Source organism: Oscarella lobularis, chromosome 5, assembly GCF_947507565.1.
Source record: "Oscarella lobularis chromosome 5, ooOscLobu1.1, whole genome shotgun sequence".
NCBI classification, from domain to species: Eukaryota; Metazoa; Porifera; class Homoscleromorpha; order Homosclerophorida; family Oscarellidae; genus Oscarella; species Oscarella lobularis.
Genome location: NC_089179.1, coordinates 1238652 through 1263660, shown reverse-complemented (window position 1 = coordinate 1263660; position 25009 = coordinate 1238652). Strand labels below are relative to the sequence as shown.

Sequence of the window (25009 nt, the reverse complement as noted above, 5' to 3'; positions counted from 1 at the left end):
GGGAGAACATGAATAGAGGCGTGAGTAGACACACTCTTTCCCTAAACTCGTCGACCGATCGACGTTTCTTCGCGCAGAGACTGTGGGATCACATCAAGCACAACTACGAAACCCAGAGCGAAGAGTAGGACTATCTTACTTTTGTTCGTTCATACATTTCTGTCGAAACCAATAAAAGTCGTATATATTAAAAAGATCCAAGAATATGCTGATCCGCCTGCTTTTACTTGTCGTCGGCAGTTAGCGCGAGTCTGTGAAAGTGAGACAGGACATGGTAGAGGCTCGTCTCACTTGATGTCTGTCCGTAGTCTGCCTTGAGAGATGGTAGTATAGACGGCTCTGGCGTTTTATTCCCGGTTCCTTTTTTGCTGGCGAGAACATCGTCTTTTATTTCCTGAGAAAAAGCGAGATGAGAAGGAAATACGTTGTATAGTGAACTGGTGTCGCCTACTTTAACAACATCTGTCTTGTCTGTTGCCTGAGTGGCACTGCTTGAAGAAAGAAGTGGAGTGAGACTCAAGAGCTCAAAGCGGAAAGAGGGAGTGTGAGCTGAAGATGACTGTAAGGATATTCTGACCTGTCATACAGTAAACGTCATCAAAGTGCTTCTCAGATGAAGAAGTCCATGCCTTGTAGTGATCAAACAGCCTGAATTTGTACGTGCCAACCAATGTGACGATTTCAATTTCGTCCCCTCGCTCAATCAATGAACCTAAATAAATAAATAAATTATTTAATGTAATGCTTTTGTATGCCGTCCCCAAACGCACCAGAACCATAGACAACAGAGTTCGTTCCATCTGTTGATGGTTGAACAACGAGATCCTCCTTGTTTTTGAGATAAAGAGGACCCTTGATTCCGAATCTATGTACATCAGCGATTTGAAAAGACTGCCGTCAAACTAAAGACTACTACTTTGGAATAAAAATGCCGACGCCGTCTTGCCAAAGACTCAAGACGATGCACTCTGCGACGCGTTTTTCGCTATCTTCTTCAAGGCCTCGAAAGTACAGCGCCTTAAACATTTCTACTGAATCTCTTTGAGCACACTGCGAAGCCTGGCAGAGATCATTATTCTAATAGAAAGCTTGGCCCAACGCAAAGACCTACTTCGTTCCTTTCATTAATGTGACTGCAGAGATCTTGCAACGAAACATTGGACAATAGGTCTTCAGAAGAGAAGCAATCCGAATTGACGGCAGCCATAAGCAATCTGTGCACCTAAACAGAAAAATTCCCAAAACAGGCTTCTTTTGTACCAAACGAATCTTACTGTACCACTAAATCAGCGTATCGTCTGATGGGCGAGGTGAAGTGTGTGTACCTGTCTAATGCAAGCCCTGAAACGAAGCCGAATTCCATGAATACACAGATACGGTGCAAAGAGAAGCAGCTAACCGTAGTGATAGAAATCAGCTTCCGAAATGGCCCCAGTTGAAAAGTAAAGAGCCCTAGACATCGCCGGAATAGCCAACGTCCTAAGAAGCTGAAAAACAAAAAAAAAGGTACAAGAGAGGTGTCACTCAAAAAGAAGAAAACGTTGTAACCTTGTTGAATTGAGGGTCATTCGGATCTACAGCCTTGTCAAGCGAGTCTGCTAAAGCTTTATTTGAGCTGAATAGAAGAGAAAAACAGTCAAGTCAATTACAATTTCAACTTATTCGTCACCTAACGTCAATGTCAAATCCCTTCGAACGAGCCCACTCAATCATTCGCGAAAATCCCTCTTTTCTTGGCGAGGGATGACGACGAAGCTGGAGAAGACGTGGTAAAATATGACTCATTTTCTACGGCTCCTTACCAAAGAACGCGTTGGAAATGACTCTTCAATTCTCTTAGCAACCCAGTGATTGGCAAATATCATGCACTCGGCGATCGTCTCGTGAACTTCCAAAGGCTACATAGACAAAATTACTGGTAGAAGATCTGCTCGAGAGCTGCTTATAATAACAAACGATTTTAAGGACAAGATCTTCGATGGTATTCTTTTCGCCAATCTGAACCCGCACCTCAACTCCCTCGAGTTCCAACGCTCCCACGTTGTCCCTGCGTTCTCGTAAGACACGAGCAATTTCGGTCAGTTTCGTAATGCACCAACGAAGCTCTGACAATCTAGCCAAAGAGATATAAGATTGTGCAAACTAAATGCAAATTTTGATTCAACTTTTTTGATATCTGAGCTGACGGAAGGTTTCGAAGCTCAGGAATCATAGCTAGATACTCGTCAATCGATTTTTGATCGTTCAGTATGTCTTGAGCTGCCTCGTAATAAAGCTTGTATGCAGATTTGATAAGCGTACGACCGTACCAGACCGACTTAACGTCGTAGGTAGCCGAGTTCAGTTCCCAAATAACACTCATGGCATACCTGAAAACGGGGGAATAACAGAATAGTCAGTAACCGAATTCTCTACCGTACGTCCTCACCTATCAACGCCGCCGAGAAGGGAACATAGGTCAGCGCTGAGAATGGTCGGAAGCATGTCATATCGGCGATCAGCGAGATAGACAGTCGTACCTCTATAGTACACAATGCAGAAGGAGCTGAAACCCAAGTTTCAAAGTTTCCAACCTAGCTCTTGCTTCCAGATCCGTTTGAGAATTAGGTGGAACGAAGTAAGACACGTCGGCAATGTGAACGCCTAGCTCAATGTTGCCGTTTCTCAGTTGCCTTTAGGAAAGGGATTAGATAATGCAACAAGACAACGAAGGATTCGACTACCTAACTGAGAGCGTATCGTCAACGTCTTCGCAGCCAATTGGATCTATGCTGAAAATTAAATGACTTTTCCTTTGGAGGAGAGACGTCTTGCGTAGAAAAGTGAAGCGTAATGTAGTGATTTACTCTACCTGAGGTCCCTTCTTTTTGCTTGCTCCTCGACGCTTACTTGCCAAGGATTTTCGGATGTGTTAACTGGAAGTTCCTTCATCTATCAATCGGATTCAATGACAAAGTAAAAAACACGCCTCTTTCGCTGTTTTTCGTGCCTGCTTTTCGCTAAAAGGACCGACTTTGATTGCATTTTCTGTGAGAATAACGGCGGTCTCCGTATCCACGTTTCCAATGGGTCCGAGAGACTTCACAAAATGACCGTTCGGATAAAGAGAGTCCGTCTCCCACGAGTCAATACGAACTACTATTCTGGGAAAGCCATAAAACGATTTCAGTAACCAATCAGCAGTCTGACGTCTGACGTCTGTTACCTTTGATTTATCAACACAGCAGCTTGTCGAGTGGTTATCCTTATCTTTGGGATCCTGATATCATATGGTACTACCAATATCTACAGAAACTATTTACCTATTTATCACAATTCAAATAATTAACCTTTTCTACTCCTTTGCTATGAGCGAACTTCTAAGAACATAGTTAATTAATTAATTAATTAATTAGTAGCCAAATGCATTTGAGAATATCAAGCCACTAACCTCTTCTGAAATCGATGCAACGTATTCACGCCAGCTTCTCTGCAATATACCAACAACCTTTGCCGACGGTACCACACGTCCTATTGCATCATCTCTGCTATCTAATGAAGGACCAAAACACGAGGTCATTATTATAGTTGAATGTCACGCGGCTCCAGCACCAGAAGAAACGAGAGAGCGACGCATTTGTCCCCATGCCGATTTAGGAAGCAGCTCAACAACGACCATGTCGCGGTGAATGGCACGATTTCTGTTCAATCCCCCCAAGTCATTGCGACAATTTAATTGGCGGCGAAGATTTGTTCTCACCTATGCTGAGGTCCGAAAACAAACGGTTCATCAGCACCGTTCAATTCAGCAAACTTAGAAGACTCGCTAAAGAAAGATTTGCTTTTCTTATTTGTTTTTGCGTGTCGGAATTCATTTCAGGATACCTGTGAATGTAAACCTGAGCCTCGTGCTGGGGCCTGTGTTTGCTCACTTTCAAACGACCCAGAAGATACCGACCCTAAGTCGCAAGCCACTATCAGTGGTAGAAAACGCGAGAAAAATTCTCTCACAGATTTAATTCCTGCCTCTAGTTCATCTATGCCTAAGTGATCGCAGTACTGACGCTCTCTTGACGAGCCACCGCTTAGTCGAATTGTCCTCTTTTCTACATAATTTTTCAATAAACAAGAGTTTTGTTTTCAGTGTAACAAACCGCTGTGGACATTCTGCTGTTCAGACAGACTGAGGCTCAATGAGTCCCACAGTTCGTGAGCAGGTGCCAAGTCCGACCAAAAAGTCATCAGGTAGTCGCGCATTGACAGAATAAAAACTCCCAAGGTAGCACTTTTGAACGTCGCAACAAACTGTTACAGTAGGAAAAAAACAGTCTTGGACGAACGCATATAAATTGATTCCACGAAGCTCACTTCAGCATTGTCACATATCATCACTATAGGCATTCTCCCTTCAAACAATTCGTACAGGTATGAACAGGCAAGGTGAACGAGTCTAGAAGTGACAAAAAAATACGCTCTTAATTCAAACTAAGCAATAGTCGGTATTTTGAAGACACCTCGTTTCCCAATAGTCCACTGGTTCATTGGGCTGTCGGTCATCGTAACAATGCCTGCAGTGCTCATTACTGAAGACTACCCACTGCCTTCGCAAATCAGACACGTGTTGACGAATTTTGAGATAAAAATTGCGACTGGATCTGTGCTTAATCTAAATCTATTAGGTGACAAAATATAAAATATACGATTTCAGAAAGCGAACGTAGTTCATCGCCGTCTGAGTGACAATCAATCCGGAAAATTCGGGCAAATCAAATATTTCAAAATAATGTTTAATCGACTGAAAAACAACAATACAAAAGTGTTAGGAAACGCATTTGCCAGGAAAAAAAACCTTGCAATCAGGGACGATGTAATGAGTGACATCGGCTGGCAGGCAAGGCCTTTTCTCTGCAGTGAAGTAGGTATGCGTGCAAAATAAATAGCTCTACATACCTCGAACGGTTTCAGGAAGCAATTCTGACGAACAGACGACGTCGTCTCGAAGGTAGTGCTCTCGAACAACGTTGACAACGCCCTTACTGCGACTCCCAAGTCGCAGGATCTTCTCCTTCCGCTCGGTCGCCATTTTGGGGGACAAAGGCGGAAAGGATCGCCGGCGGCGTTTGGCTTCTTTCGTCGACACACCCGCGACACCCCGGATATCCTTTCTTGCTTCGAATGGCCGAGATTCGATCGCGAACCGTTGCCGAGCCGCCGGTTGACGAATCGTCGGCGGCGGAGGATGCAGCAAAAGAAAAGGAGCGCGCAAAGCGCGCGCACAAGGCGATCATCGTCATATTCGCGTCGCTTCTCGTCGATTTGATCGGCTTCACGTGCATCCTTCCCCTAATGCCGTCGATTCTCGAATACTACGGTCGAAAGGCGAGCGGCGACGGCCTCTACGGCGCCGTACTGAGTCGCGTGCGACATTTCAAGCATCTAATCGGCGCTCCGGATACGGAACGCTACGACATCGTTCTTCTCGGTGGTCTAATCGGCTCTCTCTTCTCCCTGCTGCAATTCGTCGCGTCGCCTGCAATTGGCGCCCTATCGGACGTCTACGGTCGTCGACCCATTCTGCTCGGCTCGATCGTGGGCGTGGGCGCTTCCTACGTCATTTGGGCCGCGTCTAACGATTTCGGCCTTTTCGTCGTGGCGCGCGTCGTCGGCGGGCTCAGTAAAGGGAACGTGAGCCTTTGCACGGCTATCGTCGCCGACGTGACGTCGGCGAAGACGCGCTCACGTGGCATGGCCGTCATCGGAGTGGCGTTCAGCTTTGGTTTTCTCATCGGTCCAATGCTCGGCGCACTCTTCTCGCGCTATTCGCCTAAGTCGATCGACGTCACTTCCGAATCGTATCCGTTTTCCAATCCCGCACTCTTTGCACTGTGTCTCACTGCACTTGGTTTCGTTCTGCTCTGGCTTCTTTTCGACGAGACCCTTCCCAGCGAAAAGCGTGCCAAGTCGCTTGGATCGTCGTTTGCCGACGTGACGACGAATCTCATCAATCCCGTCAATTTGTTTCGTTTTGACGCCGTCAGTAGTCTTTCGGCGTCGCAACACAAACGCGTACGACTGCTCGGCGTCGCCTACTTTCTCTTCCTGCTTCTCTTCTCTGGTCTCGAATATTCGCTCACCTTTCTCACTCACCACCGATTTCACTACACGGGCATGGAGCAGGGGAAAATGTTTCTCTACATCGGCATCATCATGATTGCAGTCCAAGGAGGATACCTACGACGCCGACCGCCTGGATCAGAAATGAAAACGGCGTGCCAAGGAATTGTCGTTCTCATACCAGGTATTGTCATGGTGGCATTCGCTCATGGTGCGCCTCTGCTCTATGCCGGCTTGGCGTTGTATTCATTTGGCGCTGGTACTGTCGTGCCAAGCATCACGTCAGTTGTCTCTCAATTCGGCAATGACGATGAGAAGGGCACGTTGATGGGAATACTGAGATCGCTGGGAGCGCTGTCGCGAGCCCTCGGCCCAGTGGCGGCGTGCACTGTGTACTGGAGCATCGATTCTGTCACTTGCTATGTGGGTGGCGCCGTCCTTTTACTCATACCTTTAGCAATGCTTAGTAGAAGTTCTTAAAAATGAAATTATCTGTCTTAGCTTATTTCTTTTCTGTTTTGACTTTTGTGCGTTTAAGTTTTTTGTTGTTGTCATAGTAACAGATAGCGGTGGCCTTCTCCAAAAATATCTTCTCCGAAAATATCTATCTATCAAGAGACGCTCACCCCCATGTACAAATTCCGTTCTTTTAGTACTACTAGATGACACAGAGGAAGAGGGGGTATACAGAGACACGCATGTACACACTAATGTACAGTAGCACGGTTTCTAATTTTTTTCTATGTCTCTCTCTCTCTCTCTCTCTCTCTTGCGCGCGCGCGCTCTCCCAAATTGCCTCACTTCTCATTGATCTCCTTCGCTAATCGAAGCATCAAGCACCTGTGTTACCACTGTAGTGACCATCCTGTCGTCTTTTTCGTTGCCATTCTGCTGCAATCGTTGCTCACCTTCGCGTTCCTGTGCTATACCATTTGTGTCTCCCTCGCGTGCACCAGTGACCACCTCTTCCGTTATCTGAGCAATTGGCGCGCCTTCCATCGGTACTTCTGTCTCCACGCCAACGACAACAGATGCGGCGGCCGCAGACGTCGACTCGACTTCAGCAGTCGTCACCTCTACCGTTTCCGCAGCAACAGTCATATCCTGTTGCACTGGTGTAGTCACGTGGCCAGACATGGCCGACTCAACGACGTAAGTAGCACCAGGAGTAGAATCAGATGACCGACTCGATGACACAGGTATTGGATTCTGGACGATAAACGACGTCCCTGTCGTCGAAGCGTGCGACGTCTCAATGGCAACTTGAACATACTGAGGTGTTCCACCAGGCACTCCACCAGCAGGAGTCGTCTGAACGAGAAGCACGTGCTGAGGCTCAGAACCCCCCTGAATCCCGTCCACCTGCACCGTATCACTCAACACTAGACAAAAAAGAAATAGTACCTAATATATCTATATACAATAACACTCTCTACTTTGATGCAGATGAGGCTGAGCCGTTGCCGCCAATCTAACAGCAGCTTCCGCCTGCTGCAACCGATTTCGCTGCAACTCGTCCTTTCGTTTATTCGCAAACCACGTGAGCACGCGCTCTTCGGTGACGACGGTGAGCACGTCCGGCGTCTCGGAACCGGGCACGGACATTTTCTGCTCCAAATGCTCCGCCTCCAACGCGGCGCACTTTCGCACGAGCTCAACTCGAGTCTCCTTGTCCGGTCGAGGATTCAGCCGATAGGCGTCGTTGAGAACTTTCAGCGCTTCGTTGCACCATTTCACTTTGGTTCGACGCGCTTGCGATCGCGTTCGAGACGATCTGCTGCTTCCGCTCGTGGGCGTGACCGCCGCCGCTGCCGCCGCTACAGCGTTCCCGGATTCTGATGCGGACGACACGGCCGAAGCGAACGATACACTTGAATCCAAGCCTAGGAGAGCAATCGTACTATATACGCGACTCGATTTCTTTTCTCTCTCACCGCGTCCGTACGTTCGCTGATCTTCGACGTACCATTCGTAGAGTTTGCGTCGCTTTGCTAAGTTCATTGACGTGCCGTTGTTGAGGTGCTGCGATAGGTGGCTCTGACTCAGTGACGTCGCGTTGACGATGTCGCGCTGGAGCACGCCGTGCTTGTGAATGTACGCGTGAATGATTTTCGCCGCGATAATCGGATCGTGTCTATCGAAGCGAAAGAGAGAGAAGAATTTCAATATAAACACGCGCATATTTGGGGAAGAAGGAGAGGGAGAAAACGGCGAAGAACCTGTCGCCGCCATGTTGGATTTCGCCGGCGCGTCGGCGCTTCGAGCAGGCGAAATCGAACGCAACGAACGCGTGCAGTGGGTCCGGGTTGGTTTTCGTTAAAATCAAAAATGGAACAAGGATATCAACTAGTAGGGGAGAGAGGCGCAAGGTCCCTTTTTTAAATCAACGACTGACCTGCAGAGCTCTTCGACGAGCTGCTGGTCCTCTTCGGTGAGATTTCGCGTCTTCGACGGCCCTTCGGCGGCGTCGGTTAGCTTGCGTTTCTCGCCTGCGTGCAATAACGTCGCTTCGACGGGAAAAGGCTCGTCGTCGAAACACGATAGGAGTATTTCTCTCGTAATGCCCTGCTGTTCGAGAAGCGATTTTACGTACTGCTTCTGCTCTGGCGTGGCCATTTTCTTCGGTAGGGGCATGCGCATTCACACTAAACACGTGTACAGCAGAAATATCATTGAGCTAAAACAAGTTGACAAATTAAATCATTGGCAAATTTTGGAAGTTCGAAAAAAAACAAAAAGCAAAAAGCAAACGCAACCCGCCGCATACACTTTAGAAGGGCATTTCTTCTCCAAACTTGCTTTGATGAGCCGACTGTTTAGCTGCCCTGATCATCTAAGGAAGCACTCTTTAGCCCTAGGATGCTACTTCACGTGCATGTCACCTCATTATCCACGTAGTTATCACACGCGTAGCACCACACTGACAAGTCTGAAAAGCTGAGCACAACGTGATGATCTTCGTCCGAACTGTGCTTTATCATGTGTTCGTTGGCGTACCGACTGCACATTACCTGCAGCAAACACTCGGTTCATAGGAGAACAATGAATTAATTGAGAGTTGACCTTGTAACAGCGCAAACAGATCCAATTTTCAATGACATCACCGCAAACTGTGCACGGATCCTTGACGTTGATGCCTTGACGCGGAACAGGAGCCACTTCGGGCAAATGAGGGCACCAAGCCAGTGGTTGGATTGCATATAATGTCGCCTGTAAAAGAGTACTAGTTCAAACTTTTCATTCACATATATAGTCGTACGTCGTCGTCAGATGTGATGTTCTTCAGTAACTCCGCAATAGTAGTCTTCTAGTTGTACGAAATATTTCTTCACACTCAACGGGTTCAAATATAGTTATATACAATTTAGTTTTTGGGTATGATCAAAATCGGAACCGGGGCCCCTTTCGCGTAGTTTGACCGTTAAAAGGTCAAAAAAAACGCGTCTCTTGCACGTACCAAACTTTTAAAAAATTAAAAAAGTTACGACACTTGATACAAACCACACGGAAGACGGTGCTATGGAGGTTTATCCGGTATCAGAGGTATCTCACAGGCGCAGCGGAGCTAATGGACTAGGAGGGCCGGAGCCGTTGTCAAGTGAGGAGAATGACCGGCCACCGGGCCGTGATGGTCAAACCCTTGGGGAGAGTTTCCAACTCCCTTCTATCCTAGCCAAGAGCTCATGCTCCTGCTACTGATAAGTATATGGAAACGCTGGGTATATATATAACAACCCTGCCTGGGTCACTTCAACTGCAGCTATGCACACAAAAAAACACTCTTAATCGGCCGCAAATACGTTTCTGACAACAAAAACAAATGAATTTTGTCGCAAATCAATCTAGAAACGCGAAAAAAACGACAATATAACGCGTGCCACGTACGAAAGGCACGCCCTGTCACGCTACATATGATGTCAGTGTAACGCATGACAAATGCCTCATACGAGCGAGTAGAGACGAAAAATCGGCCGCGAAGTGCATTGTGAGTCTATTCTAAAGACATTTGATCGTTATTTGGAGGCAAAAAGCGAACGGATGCGTAGTAACGACAATAAGCTTGGTCAGCAAAATCTAGGTGATAGCCCTGCTTCTATACGGGCATAGCGGAACGTGCGCTACAAGTTCCTTATGAATGAGCCAATCGGAGCAGGGAAAACATATTTTATTCTATTCAAAGCGACTACAGTACCTTAGAATCGTCACTTGAACCACCCGAGGCAACAGCACCCGCTCCATCTTCTGAAACATCTGGATCCGCTGTTGCTGAAGTGACAGACCCTAAAACTACAGCCTAAGCAACAGCAGAACAAAGAGATTGACTATTACCTCGAACGTTGAGGCCCTTCCAGTAAGGAGCATGAGCATCCATTGCATTTCGAATCGATTCTAGAGCACTAAAGCAGGAAATAAAGCATAACTCGCACAGGAAGCTATCACTCCTTGCCTTGGACAAGGAAAAACTGGATCCATCTTGGGCGGATTATTACCAAGCAGGATTTTCACGCAGGCAACAGCAGATTGTGAAATAGACGATAAATTGTAACCACCCTTGAAAAGAAACAGCTCTACACTTTACTCTCGCAACAGTAAAATAACTCACTTCTAACATGACTACCACTCTGCCGTTGGTGAGACTCATCAGTTGATGCATCATGTGAGCGTATCCGTCAGGAGTCACGCAGCAACGACCCTAGTAAGTGAGCAAACGTAAACAAGCGCGTACAGGTATGCGATTTGTCTTCTCTTGCCAGAGGATCTTCCACAGCAGCGTCAAATCCACAGGAAACAAAGACGAGATCAGGAGAAAACTAAAGGAACGATTAGGCTGAAAAGGAATGCCATTCTGGCACTTGCCTCTCGTGCCACTGGCATGAGAATGTGACTAAAGGCAGCTAAATAGTCGCCGTCACCCATTTGAGCCTTTCCATTGCAGAATAAAAAATGACTAAAACTTGTGCAGTACTTGTCTTACAGTATTCCATGGAACGTTGATGTTGAATCCTGTTCCTTTTCTCTTTCCAATTTGATCGTAGTTGGCATCAGGACTTCCGGGATAGAATCTTCCATAGTCGTAGCGGTGAGTGGAAAAGTAAAGAACGCTGAAAAGTCAACAAGGTCTCATAAATAGACAAGGTAGTAGGAAGCAGTACGTTGGATCCGATTCAAACATATGTTGAATCCCATTTCCATGGTGAACGTCCCAATCAACAATAAGAATCCTGCAAACAAGAAACCCAACTTAGATATAAATACATTTGTGATAAAATATTTTCTGACTTTTTCACTCCGCGATTCTCCTTCGCCCACTTGGCAGCAATTGCAATGTTATTGAAAAGGCAAAATCCAGCACAACAGTGCTGCTCGGCATGATGACCAGGCGGCCTTACAACAGCCATACCATTCAGAACCTAAATCGGTCAGTAAGATATCAGAACTCAATGCTGAATCGTACAGCACCTCATTGTCAAGAACTGCCTGCGTCAGAGCCAGGGTGCCGCCGAGCGACAGAAGAGCGCAGTCATATGAAAACTAGTCAAAGTAAATTCTTAAAAAAAAGTCATGCTCAATCTCATCAGCTGTACTTTATTCAGGTAAACGGAATCATATTTGTCTCCAAGCTGCTGCAGTTTGGCCTCACTCATTTTAGCCGTTGCCTTCATATCCTCAATATGAAACGCCCTACGCGCAAAGGAGCCTTAGCACTGCAGTCGCGGTGCCTTTTTTAAGCACGCACTGATGTTGCAGAGCGATTTCCTCCGTTGAAGCGCGTCGTATCTACGAAGTGAAGTGGGCTTCTTCAAAAGAGACAACACTAAAATTGAATTTATGCACCGGAAGTCTCGTGCACTGTCGAACGCATCCGCTTTCCTCCAGTGCCTGCCAAATTCGTCGAATTCGTTCGGGCGTTTCCGGATGCCATCTTTGAAAACCATTTTGCGAAAAAAAATTTCGGGTGCACGCGCCGAACGAGCTCACGGGTTCAGGGTGTTCTCGTGGCGCGTCATCAATTCGTCGTAAACGAGTCCCGTGCTGGAGGAAACATCACCCTAGTGTTTGTTTGCATTCGTGTCGAACTCTTACGCCCATCGCGAGCCGCGACGATCATCTACAGCCTTGAAAAATGCGTCGAGACTACGTATGAACTAGCAACGAATTCGTACCAGGTCGTCAAGACGCGAAACGACTTCTTCGACCATCTCTAACGCACGTTAGGTTTATTTTGCGTTGGTTGAAGGAGAAGACTCGCCTTTGTTGGCCATCGAGAATGCTGAAGGGCTTTGCCATCGCGTCGTAAGCCACAGGGGTTGTACCGAATGCCATAGAGTTTGTCTAAATCCCCGTCGTCGTTAGGATTCTTACACTCGCGCCGTTCCTCCTTCTCGATGCGAACGAAGACGAGTCCAAAACGGAGTCTCTTGCACCGTCAGACAGTGGGGACGAATTCGAAAGTGTCTCAGTGAGAAAAAATCCTTCCTTCGCCTGCCCTACATCATGTAGACTACGCAGGATAAAATTGTCTCCGCTACTCCTGACGTTTTGGAAGAACCAAAAGAGATTGATAGCAAAGGCGACGCTAGTAGCGTCGTCGACGATGATCGCAAGATGGAAACGATTGGGGAGGAAGCGAAACAAGATTATGAAGAAGAAAAGAAGTGATTCAATTAAAAATCGTGTGACGCGTTTCCGTAAACGACTTTGTAAGCGATGTGGACGATTCGAAGCCCGTCAACGATTCCTCGACGTTGAGTGACGTTGACGATGTCAAGGCGCCGAATGCCAGCAAAGTCATTGACGATCCGGAGACCGAGATAGCGTCCCTGGAGGAGTTCAAGCAGAGAAAGTTGCAAGAGGAAGAAGAGAATAAGAAGAAGAATAACGGTGGATGGAGGAGAAGGGAATGGATTAAATTCTCGTTATGAGCGTGCCTTGATGTCTAGGTCAGGGTTCCGACGGTGGTGGGCAGCCGATAAATAACGGAGTAAAGGCAAACAGAAAAAAGTTGAACAACTATGCGTCAGTAGACTGTGGAGCTGAGGTCATTGCAACCAATCCTGAAGCGAGTGTAAGGGCGAATTGTGAACACAGAGGCACTGCTACCTATTGAATAAATTCTTTCTGTTACTATCAGAAACCTGGCGATATTCTTCAAGAGAACAAGGACGCTTATATGTTGAATCCCTGCTCGGTTTACATATGGTACTGTTAGAATGAAAAGACGTGCGATTTTTGACTCGCGATGATTAGGTTCATCGTGAAACTATGTGACATCGTTCGCGTCAGCACAATCGAAATTGCTAATTTTGAATTGTTTGCCTCAACTCCCGAGAGCTTTCAAGTGTTCACAAGCGAACGGTGCGTCGTTCCTATTGTGCGGCATGGAAACGAGATAAGCGCCTGATTTAGATATCCAACGGAAGATTGGGTCACTTTGGGAACGTTTCATGCTAGGTAAGCGATTGTTTTTGCTCGCGTTGCCATTCGATGGCGCTTCTTTTCAGGGAAGAGAAATCTGTTCAGAGTTTTCCGCTTGAAGACCAAGTGTATGCCAGATTTATCAAGGTAAGATTGGCGTCTTTTCTTTTCGTAGTTTCGCTTATGTCTTGTTGGAGGTCGAGCTTCTCTCTCACTTTGGCAGTCAGCACTATTGTCCAATCAGTCTCTTCCGCGTCTTGGGAACAAGCATGGTGGAGGAATACGAGGATCAGGAAACGGAAAAAAGCGATGGCATTTCAGGAACAAGCAAAGCGAAAGGTTCGCCTAAGGACAAATGTTCTAAGACGAGACGCGGAAGACTTTTCCTCGTAGACAACGTCTTGGTGATTGAGAGCCCCGATTTTGACGACGAAGATGCTGACTGGTCTGACGGAATCATAAACTCAGTTATTAGTGAGAACATAGATCACGGATGTTGTCGCTGAACACTGCCTTTCGTTTTTGATCTCCTAGAAACGCTATCGTCAAGTTTTTCTCCCGGTGGCATTTATAACTATTTTACTCGTCTCTTTCGCAATGGCTCCAACGAGGAAGAGTTGGCGACGAACGAAACAAAGAATCTCAAGGAGTCTCTTGACAGTGACGAGAACGTTACTGCATCGAGGTAGGTACAGGTAGTTACTTCTCCGTTTTACTGTTTAAAAGTTCAAACAGTTTGGATGACTCGGGTGAAATTAAAGCGAGTGACGAGGAGACACCAGTTGACGTCCCAGATTCAGTAGGAAAGGATGCCGTACCATTGCCAGAGAAAGAAAACGTTGAAGTCAAAACCAGTCAAAATGGTGTCGAAGATGCTCCAATTCATTTGGCCCCGTCCACCGATCAGAGTCATTCAGAGGAGCCGGCCTCTAAGTCTGCGTTTCAGGAGGCTGTTAACACTGACCCGCAGCCGGTTGATGAGCGTAGTAGCACCAACACTGAACGTTTGTCCAGCGACTCTGACGCTGTGGCGTCAGAGTCGTCTCCCCCAATGACGAGCAACGATCAAGAAGAAGTCAATCATTCTTTGAAGCCTGTGACTGGTGGCAACGAGCAAATGAATTCAACTAACGGGACTGAGCATGGCCACCACGACGCAGTGGAGCCAGGATCTGTGGAGGTGTCTAACGGCAGTTCTCCTTCTCCCACTACTGCTGATAGTAAAGAGGAGTCTGCAAACTTAAACAATTCTCGCGTTGCGTTCGATGTTGATAATGTGACGGACGATGCTGCCGCGTCGAATCTGTCTGATGACACTCCGGCCATGGCACCGCATCTGAATCAGCAGGGAAATCAGAAGGAGTCCGTTTTCATTCGACTGGGAAACAAGATAAAGAATTTGGAAGCGAATTTGTCTCTCATAAGCACTTATCTCGACGAGCTGGGATACAGGTTAGCCGAGAGACGTAATGCTACGTTTCGCAACCACAGTGTGTCTTTCTAGTTTAAAAAAGTTTAAGAAGAATTCCAGCGAAGCGCTGAGGACTGCTGACAAGCGGCTGACGGAACTGAACGAGAGCCAATGCTATCAGCAGGACATAGTGAGTCTGTTTCATTCGGTGGCCAAGGCATTTTCATGTTTCCCACGCAGATTGCTGAAAGGATCACTCTCTTGGTGGCAATCCAAGGCCGACTCCTTGAAGTGACGGAAGAAATGCAAAAAGAGTGGCTCTTGACAAAGACTCAGGTACGACAATCAGAAACTAACACCAGACTCTTTCTTGACGCCATGTGTAGTTCGTCTACGTCCTTGCCGGCGTCTTTGCCATTTTGTTTGCAGCGATATTCGGCTTTCTTTGGATAGTGAACAAACGTCTAAAGTCGGCCGTGGAGACGGTGAAACGATCGCAACGGGAACAAGACGTGCTGAAGCAAGCGCTCCTGAGACTGGCGCACGGCAACGGAACAGTACGTCGCCGCCAGGTCAACGGCGACGACGGAGAAAATAGGATCGCTAGAGCCGACAGAAAGCTGGGCGGAAGGGACTTACCTGTTTCTTCTGTTCATCCTAAAGACAGTGGGTACATTGATACTGATTCCATCGTCGCTCGAGATTCAAATCAACTGGTAGCCTTGACAAAAAAGAAAAAGCGATCAATAGGTATCTTACCTCTTCAGGGACGAAAGAATATCGATGAACAGTCTTCGCGGTGGAGCGCTGTACGTTGGGTTCAAAGAGCATTCTTTTGGAGACAGCCGGCGCCGGAAGAACAGAAAGAATATTCGCGACTGTCGGCAAAGAAAGGTTTGTCACCAGAAACAAAGCGGGCATTAAAACAATCAAAGGGACTATAATTAGTGCGTACTACATAAGTAGCGAATAGTTCATTTTTGTATTGCTCCATGCTTTGTGAGAAAACTGCTTAGGTTTGATCTTGACTAAATGTAGGCATCTACGGTACTAAAAATTACTTACCGACACTTGTCCTCCATTGTCAGGCGGTGGATCGTTTCTGACGTCAATTGGTCCTCACATTTTTGCCACTGGTTCAAACGTAAACAACGGTAGTTGTATAGCTAAGTCGAACTACGCTAGGTTACAGTGATTAAAACGAAAACGTTAACAGTCCAGCTTGCGATACCACGCGGACCAAATCGCTTCCGGCACTACACTCTACTACCTCCCCCCGCCCTCCCCTCGCGTTGTTTCACAGGACAAAAAGCGCTAACAGCCAAATTCAGAAGAAAGCCGCCAGATTCGGTTTCGTCGTCGTCAATTTGGTCGGATACGACGGACTCCTCTCTAGCGACTTTTTGGGCAATCTGTCTAAAAGCGTATACAGCGTACTAAAGGACGGCCGCTTGAGGGAATCGCGCGATAAACACTTCCCCAGTTCATTCTAGCAAAAAAACAAAAGTGCTCGAATGTGGACACAGCGCGTTTGGGTACTGTTCTAACCCGCGTGGACTGAGTCACTCGCAGTGACCCCAGCGACGGCTTCATGCTCGATCCAATATTGAATATAGTTCGTTCAACATTTAGTCGCGCGTAGGGCCATTTTCCAGTTAGTAGCTCATACCAGAGAATCCTGATATATAGCACACCGTAGTTTAGTGAGACGATACGCGTACTGGGGAGAAGCCTACCCAAATGCGTACACATCTGACGCTTTCGTCCGCTTCACCATGCCAAGACCAAGAGCGGATGGTCGAAGTTTGGATATAATTTCCGGCGGCAAATAGCAGAGGTGACCGGGAGGAATTCTCAGGTAACCCGGTCGACTTGCGAAAACAGCTATTGAAGGATACCCCCATTCGCCTCGATTGGCCCTTACTTCTTCTTCCTCTCCTCGTCGCTGACCGTCGACAAGCCAAAATCCGTGATTACAACTTTGGCACCTTTCTCGAGAAAGACGTTCTTTGATCGAAGATCCTTGTGAACGATTGAACGAGCGTGTAAGTATCCCATGCCCTAGGAGAGAAATTCGAACCTAAGCTACAATAATTGTAGAGGCCGTACGTGAACTATTTGGATAGCTATCAAAAGAGTCCTGTTCGTCGTGAAGTGCTCGTCTTTCTCGTGAATCAGCCGATAGAGCGGCTCGCCGGGAAGATAACTGCAAGGAAGGAAAACGTCTACTGGTCATACAGAATAGGTCTCGCCTCTCCTTCAGACCTCGTGATTATTGCTAGTTTGGGAGGCAACAGGCAAGCGCCCATGAAGAGAACCACGTTTTCGTGACGAGTCTTTTTCAGAATGGAGACCTGTAAAAAATTCTACTGCGTATGTTTGAGATTCTCGCTTTGTCAATTGCCTCGTGTCTAAATTCCGCCAACTGTTTTTCGGTGGGTTCAGCCAGTTGAAGCATTTTGACGCAAACGTAGCCGTGCCACTTGGCCCTAGAAAAGCCCATGCAATAAGAAACGATTTCAATAGCAATGACTCACTGATAGACGTTGCCCATTTTTCCCTCTCCAATTTTACGCATCATTTTCAGCTCGCTAAACGGAATTTCCCACTCGGTCAAAAGGCTGCCACGATGCTAAAATGAACCAAGTCTCAGTCCTTTGGAAGAGTTACCAACTCCCTTCTATCGGATATTGGCTGTTAATAGGGGGTATTTATAAGCCACCACTCGCAAGGACACTTTGACTGGGTCATTTCAAAGGTACTAACTTCTTCTAACTGGGGTGGGTGAATGGGAGCGGGAAAGCTGCAAGTCTAAAACTTTCCGGGCGTACCCTTGCGCGAAAATGCTTCAGAGAATAATCCGTTTCTAAGGACACTTCGCTATCGCAGGAGTCGAGCTCAAAAGGATCGTCGTTCATCTGCAAAAACCAGCTGCTATTTCGTCGAGAAACAACGATAAGGTGCTCTAACGTACTTCAGCTTGGAGAGCCTCCAACCTGAATAAACACACTCGGGTGAATACAATGACAAGAAAATACACAGTACATTACTTTGTCAGTGACGACGACGACGCCTCCGGTTGAGGCACTGACAGCGTAGAATGTCGGCCAGATAAACGATAGTCAATCGCCTAATCAAACCGTCCTTTGAAAAAAAAAAACATACATCTTTCTTTCTCCTATACCTGAAGAAAAAGATCGGTTGCGTTCCCGTCATCGACGCTCGGAAATTGAAACGATCGTCTCTCGCTTACAACCGGATGAACGGTGAGCGGAGCCCCGTCGGGAGGCGGCGTGTGCAGCGTCGGCGAATTCGACGCGGAACTGGCCATCGATAGCGGGGTGGGCGGCGAACGTCGACCCGGCAGAAGACCGCTCAGGAGATCGCCGTGACTATACGTTCCGGCCAGACGACGCGTGTCGCCGACAGCGCCGCCGTTTCCCTCATTTAGAGTCAGCGGCGACGAGATGCTAGAAATAGATCGAATTTTGGCGGCGCTCGGCGGCGTGATGGACGTCGAATAGCGATCGTAGCGGTGCTGAGAGGGCAGTGACGACGACGACGACGACGATACGAAGCTGTAGCGCGTGCCCGGTGCCGGTTCTTCCTTTAGCAGTTGCATTCGGAAGAATTTCTCGTATCCGTGCGGGAGGCCGCACGACGAGGGCACAAAGGGCAGGCATTTGCTGTGAGAGCGGAATCTGAAGGAGGAGGAGGAATAATATAACAGAGTCTATCTGTGGCGAAGTGAGCGCTCTTTCTTACTTGCACTCTGAGCATTTCTTTCCTCTGAGCATGTGCTTGTGACAGTAGTCGCATTCTTGGCTTGGCAGGAAGACTTTGTTGTGAAATCTTTAAGAAAAGAAAATTAGAGCGGTCACACTGTACAGAGAGGGCAGAGGATCAGTTCTCTACTACAATGGGTACCTAGGGACTATCCACTAAAAATGAGAGTTGAGAAGTACAGTGTACTCTCTCTCTCTCTCTCTTAACTCACTTGTGCTTAATTGAATGACCCAGTCGCAATGTCACAGGACCCGGCGACAGAGGTATGACAGCGAAATCCTCTAAAAAAAAGGAGCCTGCATAAAGAACAAACATCCATCCCAAAAAAGCGCTTTCCATTTACCCTCCTGAGAGTCCTTCTTTCTCTTAGACGAACGCTTCGTCACCCACGACTTGATTCGCGACATCGAATTGGTGCCCGAAACGGAGTCGAGCGAATCGGTCCTCGTATTGACAATCGGCAACGATCCGACCTTCCTAGGCTCGAGCAACGTTTCGCAACTGATATTCCGTCGCCGACTCGGCGTCGCCATGCGCTCGGTCGTCAATCTCAATGACAAATTGCTCATCGATCCCGCTTTCGTGCCGTGCATGAACCGATCGTCGTTCGAGTTCGTTCGTCGCAGACTGCCGCTCGCCGTCGTTATTAGAAACGTCTTCGTCGATCCAGGCGTTGACGGCGGCGTGCTACTGAGTGGCGTCGTCGACGAAAGACTGACGGGAGTCGGAGAACGCGCGAATTTCGAGCCGACGATCGTCGACGAGTGTTGATGCGAAGGCGAGCCGGCTCTCGACGTTAGTACCGGACTCTGATTGGGACTGATAGGAGGTCGTAGCGTAAGAGGTTTCTGGTAACTTGAAGGCGGAGACGGTACTCGTTCTAAGCCAAACAGAATTACCGACGTCATGCCGGATACATAAAAACGAAGGCTCGCGGTAGGAGACAGTTCTTATTGGAGGTAGTATCCGACCAAGAGTGACTACTAAACTGTGCAGATAGTGAACTCCGCCCCATCTTCCCTATGTAACTCTATGCCAATGCACCGAATGATAGACACTCACCAGAATCTTGATTTCTTAGTGAACCCCAAGCCAAATCGGCGGAGCCGATAGCAGTTCCAAACTCCATGCGACCTAGGGAAGAAATTCATCGAAAACGCCGACCCCCTTCTTTCCTTTCTTCTCCCCCCATCAATCAAAACTAATCATCCGATCTCCCCGCCCCTAAACTCACGCTTCAAAGAGCTCAACGCCGAACGCAGACACCGCCGATCTTCGTCGTCGGCGCCGGCGTCGTCGAGCAAAGCGACGAGATCGGCGCCGGACAAGAGCGTCATATCGAGCAGACGAAGTCGCCTCGCCATCAGCGCCTTAGACAAACAAAGATCCAAATCCGGCGGCCCGAGAACGAGGGCGACGCCGCCGCCCCCCCCCCCCCCCCCCCCCCCCCCTTTTTTTCATTCTCCCCTCCCCATGCATACATCGATCGTCGACGAGCGCAATCCGACGACGTCGAGCCACTGACGAACATTCGGATACTTCTTTAGCAAATTCGGATCGACGTCAGACGCCGACGCTTCGTATTCGGCTAAGCGCGTCAACTGGTCGCAAAAGAGTGCCATGAGATTGCCCTACAAGGCGCGACGTGACGAGATGCGTGAGGCAGCGCGCGATCGATCGCCGCCCGCGCGCGCGCGCGCGCGCGCCGCGCGGACGTCCTCTTCGCGATCCACTAGACTTCGTAGTTCGTACTCACCTCCTGCCTGCGTACTTCTTGTCGCGCCGTCGGCGTGTTCGACTCGCGCAGCTTCTTGAGCGTGAGCGTGTAGAGATCGATCATGCTCTGGTATTGCTCGAGTTCGGACGCGAACGACGGTCGCTTCCGCTGCGAGCGATCGTCGTTCCAGACGTCGCCGTTATTCGCGAGTCGCTGAGGAATGGGTGGCGGCGGCGGAGCGGTCACCGTCTGCGACATGGTTTCCGTCGAGCTGCGAACGACATTCAAACGCGAACGAACGCCTCGCTCAAGTCGCCGTGACTCCGTGTGTGTTCACTGTCTTGACGCCTCCGATGCGCGTTAGTCGTTATACCGTCGGTCACACCCACGGGAAAGAATTTATCTAACGACGTAATGTAAACACATTGCTGCATAAAAAATTCCTTTCGTCGGAGAGTCGAGAGGTGGAAAAAATCGTTGTCGTTGCGAACGGAGAGGATGTGACGTAGTACTTTACAGGTCTTAGTTTTGCAGTTGCATGATTGTGGAAAACGGTTTTGTCTGCAACGACATAATAAGTGCAGTCTGTAACTCCGTTCAGCATCAACCAACCACCTGGTCACAAAACAGTGATGAAACCTCTGAATTCTTCCCTTTCGCAGTACGTCTTTTTACTTTACATATGTATGAATTGGAACCTTTGAGCACGGGCTCTTACGTGACACAGCAAATGTAATTTGACATACGTCAGCAGCTGGTTACAACAAAAGAAGGCTTCGGCTTTATACACATAGGCTGAGCTAGGTTTATTAGGTTACTTAATCGAGACACTACCTAACCAGCTAAGCTGTACGTGCAGCTATGCACTGATAATCTCTAGCGACCTCTCTACCACGTGAACACACTCTATGCGCAAATATTTGCATCAAAATAACACAAATTCTTGTACAGGTCATCATATTCTATGGTCTTATCCCAATTACCTTTATTCTAGTCATCTATTATAATTCCACCGGCGGTCCTTTATAATCCTACACGTAGTTATTAGCAGCTACAACGAGGAGAAAAACTCATTACCTCCACTGAAGTATAGAACCAGCCTGGCTGACCAGATCGTCTCAGCAGCCTGCAAAAACGTATGATTCCCTCCCCAATCACAACATTACCACTCCTAAACACGTACTTGATGTCATCTGATTCAATCATGTCCTGATATCCACGAGCAATGAGCTCTTCGTCCACGACATCTTTCGGTATTTCCGTATAGTATGTACAACCCCGAGCCTAAAATAAGGCAAATCGAATTGAATGACTACAGAAATAAATTAGTTCTTCCTCCTACCCCATATGATTCGTACGGCGGAGCAAGAATATCAAAGAATGCGGTATTGCTAAACAATATCACCCCAACTATGTTGATTCCAGAGCTACAGTACAAAGATTACGTTAGTCCTTCTATAGTGTGAAGATTCTTTTCTGTAGGAAGCACGAAATGACATCCATTGTCAGCGGAAAAAGTCTCCGCTCCCCGGTACTTGGCTTTGAAAAAGCCTATACCAAGAACAGAAATAACGGGAGGTCAATGGCACAATAACTGCGCAGGCTAACCCGACTTAGACAAATTCAACCTATGCAACAAAGCAGTGCATTCATATAAAGGCGTTACAGGTGATTTTTGACTAACTTTTCCGGTGGATCATAAGACGTAATCTTCACAGACCCGTACAAAACTTTGCTATGGGAGAGAGACAAACGAAAGGACGATTAGACGAAAGAATGACTCGTGTGCGTTGTGGATCGTCTCACCACAAGCCGTGCATGCCGGGATGATCGTGGAGCGGAATGGCTCGGCCTTTTCGTAGCATGAAGATGACGCAGGTGAAATTGGAATCGTCCAAGATCTCCATGTATCCAGCCGGCGCGGCGCGCTCGCTCGGCTTCGCGAGAACCGATTCGGGATCGGACGTCATGTTGACATCGGTCGGTTTGAGTTCGTTCATCTGGAAAGCGAACGTGACGAATCACGAGTCGAGACACGCGAAATGGGGCACTCGAACCAAGGTTGAGAGCTTTTCAAAGGCGGCAGAATCGAAGCCGCTTCCAGCAAATGTGGCTGCTGCCTGTTTGACGATTTTCTGAACGAGGGACATACTGAGATAGTAATCCGGGTGGTGGCCAGCGAAATTCGCTACTAATTGCATTAAATCTCTGAGGTGTGTACTCGTTCATTTCTATTCCAATTTGTCTACTCTCGATTTTGCGCCAATAACAATGAAAGGCGCCAAAGGGGAGAAGCACAGCTCTAAGAGAGGTCGCAATGGGCTAACATCACGTGAAACGGAGGAAGAGGCGTCGCCTCTAAATATCCCCAGAGCTTTTCTCTACCTTCTGCTATTGTCTTCCGTATTTCTGCGACTTTCAATTGCATTGAACAAGGAAAATTGGTGGCAGCTGCATGCAGACGAAATTTATCAGTCCATCGAAGGTAAAGGGAATGGAAACGAATAGGAGGCGTGGCGTCGTGCGAAATCACAGAGACGTCGCTTTCACTCCAAAGTTCCCACACCAGACATACTAGAGCAACTGCTTGATTTTAACAGGCATTTTTTAGTGGCTCACATCGATTTGTACGGTTACGGATTTCTTCCCTACGAATTCGGCGGGGTGCCGCCCGAAAATGTCACGCTATCGAATCTTGAGGAAGCGAACCGAGAAAAGGGAATGTATGCCATGAGATCGGCTATAATGCCAAAGATTTACAAGTGGGTCATTCAATTAGGCCGTTTCGTCAGACCCCGTTACAGCCCCCTGCAGGTGGTATAGAGTACATGCACAGGGAGACAACGTTTCTAATCTAAATCCAATCCTTTAGGTTTCCAAGGCTTTTCACAGCGTCGTAACGGGGTTCTTACCTCTGGGGATATTTTCCTTTACATCGGCTCTATTTGACGAACAGATAGCCTACTTCGCGGCGTCTCTTGCCACCGTTGCAGAGCCACTCGTCGTACTTGGCACCCACACGCTCATCAACAGCTTCGTCAGTCCGTTTCTCTACCTTTCCCTCGCCGTCACATTAGCGGCCCTATACAGAATCGGTCAAGGTTCCGGTCAGGAATTATCAGACGGATGCACTCCAAAAGTTGCTACCAGAAAAAAGACGCATTCAGAGGCGGTGACCAAGCCCACACCAGCAGGCAGAGAAACGCGGCAGTATTCCCTAATATCCCTATACGGATCAGCCACCTGCCTGGGAATATTATGCTACGTGCGAGTAGATCTGCTGCTCTTCTTATTCGTCTTTTTCAGTGCGATGCATTTCCCTCTCGTCCATCTGATTTTTCGAGGCATCCGAACCCTCGTTCACCTAGCACTCGGATTTATGCTGGGCCTGGTAATCGGGGGAGCGACAGATTACGCTTTCTACGGCCACTGGTTTGTCTCGCCCATACAATGGTTCAAATTCAACGTCCACAAGGACCTTGCAACGGAGATATTTGGCGGTCACCGATGGTCTCTCTACATCCAAAGAATCCTTATTGAAGATCCCGTCTTTTTGGCCTTCTTCCTAGCCGGAATCATCGGAATCTTCTATGCAGGATGGCGGTCGACACCGGAGCACAAAACATCTCTTCGACTTCTCGTCAGCATCCTTATTCTTCTCGCCATCTATTCCGCTAAAGGTCACAAGGAAGTTCGTTTTCTCCACGATTGGATTGTCTTGGTCATAGTCTTTTCGAGTGCCGGACTTTCGTTCGCAATTCGAAAAATTGTCGCGTCGCAGAAGAAACGATGGCTCGTGCTGCTCGGTCTCGTCGCCCTCTACGCCGCCAGTTCGTACTCGCGCTTTCCTCGTGCGCGAGCCGAGACGAACGAGCGCTGGGCCTACAAGCGAGTCGGCTATTCCGGATGCATCAACTCCGGCTTGGAATGGATCGGTCATCAGGCGGATGCGACCGGCGTCTTCGTCGATCACGACGTCTACGGTTTCGCCGGCTACACGGTCTTGGGTCGTCGTCTGCCTATTATTGCCAAGATGAATAGGGAATTCCGGGAGTGGGGCAGAGTCGGAGTCGCTTCGTCGTCGTCGTCCTCGCTGAATGGGTTTGCGAATGCGACGTCGTTTGACGATTTCAGTCTGTGGGTGAGTCTCGATAACGTCGGTCGTTTGGTAAAGCATCTGTTGGCCAGCCCTATTTACAATTACGCAATTGTTCCAAAAAGTCGCCAGTTTTTCAAGGAGGGATTCGTTGTCGTGCAACGGATTGGACCCGTGCTCGTGTTTCGCAGAGATACGAGTCCCAAGATGGTTTTGTTGCACCAACACCTGAGTCTGGATATTCCGTACGGACCGAACGGGGCAGTTCTCGAAGAGGAAGGAACGATTTTATATAATTCCGGATTCTATAGCCAAGCGATCGAAAGACTTACCGCTGCACTGAAAATTGACCCTGGTCGAGAAGACTTGCAATCCATGCTGACTATGGCAAAGAGAAAAATAGATAAGACAAATTAATTTTTTTTCTAACTTTCTTTTGAGACTGTTCGCTTCGACGATATTTCGTACAAATCTTGCTTCGCTCTACGTG

The 25009-nt window shown here is 47.9% G+C and overlaps 8 protein-coding genes across 10 annotated transcripts; 3 read left to right on the top strand and 5 right to left on the bottom strand.

Moving 5' to 3' along the window:
* Positions 1–131: 131 nt before the first annotated feature.
* LOC136187082 (DIS3-like exonuclease 1) lies at positions 132–5539 on the bottom strand. Its single transcript, XM_065974597.1, has 31 exons — positions 4930–5539; positions 4829–4884; positions 4697–4774; positions 4494–4645; positions 4348–4429; positions 4134–4284; positions 3991–4085; positions 3865–3938; positions 3740–3805; positions 3592–3680; positions 3431–3531; positions 3330–3359; positions 3206–3285; positions 2990–3143; positions 2852–2931; positions 2724–2792; positions 2574–2672; positions 2429–2521; positions 2166–2369; positions 1957–2113; positions 1803–1898; positions 1670–1755; positions 1549–1615; positions 1400–1487; positions 1280–1341; positions 1112–1222; positions 917–1059; positions 771–865; positions 630–712; positions 452–577; positions 132–394 (listed from the first exon to the last, which is right to left on the bottom strand). The coding sequence occupies exons 1-31, from the start codon at positions 5060–5062 to the stop codon at positions 224–226; spliced, it is 3171 nt and encodes a 1056-aa protein (XP_065830669.1). The 5' UTR covers positions 5063–5539; the 3' UTR covers positions 132–223.
* Positions 5142–6688, top strand: LOC136187094 (major facilitator superfamily domain-containing protein 10-like). Its single transcript, XM_065974611.1, has one exon. It carries the CDS (start codon positions 5155–5157, stop codon positions 6571–6573), a length of 1419 nt encoding a protein of 472 aa, XP_065830683.1. The 5' UTR covers positions 5142–5154; the 3' UTR covers positions 6574–6688.
* Positions 6689–6721: 33 nt separating this feature from the next.
* On the bottom strand, positions 6722–8727 carry LOC136187093 (hepatocyte nuclear factor 1-beta-A-like). Its single transcript, XM_065974610.1, has 4 exons — positions 8489–8727; positions 8028–8227; positions 7530–7976; positions 6722–7475 (listed from the first exon to the last, which is right to left on the bottom strand). The coding sequence occupies exons 1-4, from the start codon at positions 8725–8727 to the stop codon at positions 6898–6900; spliced, it is 1464 nt and encodes a 487-aa protein (XP_065830682.1). The 3' UTR covers positions 6722–6897.
* Positions 8728–8744: 17 nt separating this feature from the next.
* LOC136187090 (histone deacetylase 6-like) lies at positions 8745–12299 on the bottom strand. 2 transcript variants are annotated; one of them, XM_065974606.1, is made up of 20 exons: positions 12258–12299; positions 12178–12209; positions 12073–12126; positions 11929–12016; positions 11831–11871; positions 11679–11775; positions 11554–11625; positions 11374–11504; positions 11247–11315; positions 11069–11195; positions 10951–11016; positions 10845–10904; positions 10697–10786; positions 10541–10644; positions 10423–10490; positions 10286–10374; positions 9353–9400; positions 9157–9303; positions 8976–9104; positions 8745–8926 (listed from the first exon to the last, which is right to left on the bottom strand). In XM_065974606.1, exons 1-20 carry the CDS (start codon positions 12291–12293, stop codon positions 8864–8866), a joined length of 1611 nt encoding a protein of 536 aa, XP_065830678.1. In that variant the 5' UTR covers positions 12294–12299; the 3' UTR covers positions 8745–8863. The 2 variants fall into 2 exon arrangements, with proteins under 2 accessions (XP_065830678.1, XP_065830679.1); XM_065974607.1 differs by having other exon boundaries at positions 9353–9397.
* LOC136187087 (SUN domain-containing ossification factor-like) lies at positions 12243–15990 on the top strand. 2 transcript variants are annotated; one of them, XM_065974603.1, is made up of 18 exons: positions 12243–12260; positions 12310–12387; positions 12448–12553; positions 12604–12749; positions 12800–12975; positions 13035–13159; positions 13226–13293; positions 13342–13449; positions 13501–13545; positions 13596–13656; positions 13707–13848; positions 13903–13983; positions 14044–14194; positions 14245–14961; positions 15014–15110; positions 15161–15256; positions 15307–15636; positions 15688–15990. In XM_065974603.1, the coding sequence occupies exons 2-18, from the start codon at positions 12362–12364 to the stop codon at positions 15862–15864; spliced, it is 2652 nt and encodes an 883-aa protein (XP_065830675.1). In that variant the 5' UTR covers positions 12243–12260; positions 12310–12361; the 3' UTR covers positions 15865–15990. The 2 variants fall into 2 exon arrangements, with proteins under 2 accessions (XP_065830675.1, XP_065830674.1); XM_065974602.1 differs by having other exon boundaries at positions 15307–15990.
* LOC136187083 (kinase suppressor of Ras 1-like) lies at positions 15841–20771 on the bottom strand. The gene is made up of 19 exons (XM_065974598.1): positions 20463–20771; positions 20188–20337; positions 19941–20076; positions 19769–19840; positions 19050–19586; positions 18918–18987; positions 18686–18772; positions 18105–18621; positions 17971–18050; positions 17895–17916; positions 17752–17838; positions 17458–17552; positions 17325–17409; positions 17186–17274; positions 17030–17126; positions 16845–16981; positions 16657–16791; positions 16469–16598; positions 15841–16409 (listed from the first exon to the last, which is right to left on the bottom strand). Exons 1-19 carry the CDS (start codon positions 20679–20681, stop codon positions 16248–16250), a joined length of 2907 nt encoding a protein of 968 aa, XP_065830670.1. The 5' UTR covers positions 20682–20771; the 3' UTR covers positions 15841–16247.
* Positions 20772–21330: 559 nt separating this feature from the next.
* Positions 21331–22594, bottom strand: LOC136187877 (2-aminoethanethiol dioxygenase-like). The gene is made up of 9 exons (XM_065975597.1): positions 22481–22594; positions 22230–22423; positions 22108–22158; positions 22032–22051; positions 21869–21974; positions 21766–21814; positions 21607–21707; positions 21501–21549; positions 21331–21454 (listed from the first exon to the last, which is right to left on the bottom strand). The coding sequence occupies exons 1-9, from the start codon at positions 22571–22573 to the stop codon at positions 21425–21427; spliced, it is 693 nt and encodes a 230-aa protein (XP_065831669.1). The 5' UTR covers positions 22574–22594; the 3' UTR covers positions 21331–21424.
* On the top strand, positions 22281–25008 carry LOC136187875 (uncharacterized). The gene is made up of 3 exons (XM_065975595.1): positions 22281–22908; positions 23035–23237; positions 23296–25008. Exons 1-3 carry the CDS (start codon positions 22695–22697, stop codon positions 24934–24936), a joined length of 2058 nt encoding a protein of 685 aa, XP_065831667.1. The 5' UTR covers positions 22281–22694; the 3' UTR covers positions 24937–25008.
* Position 25009: the final 1 nt, after the last annotated feature.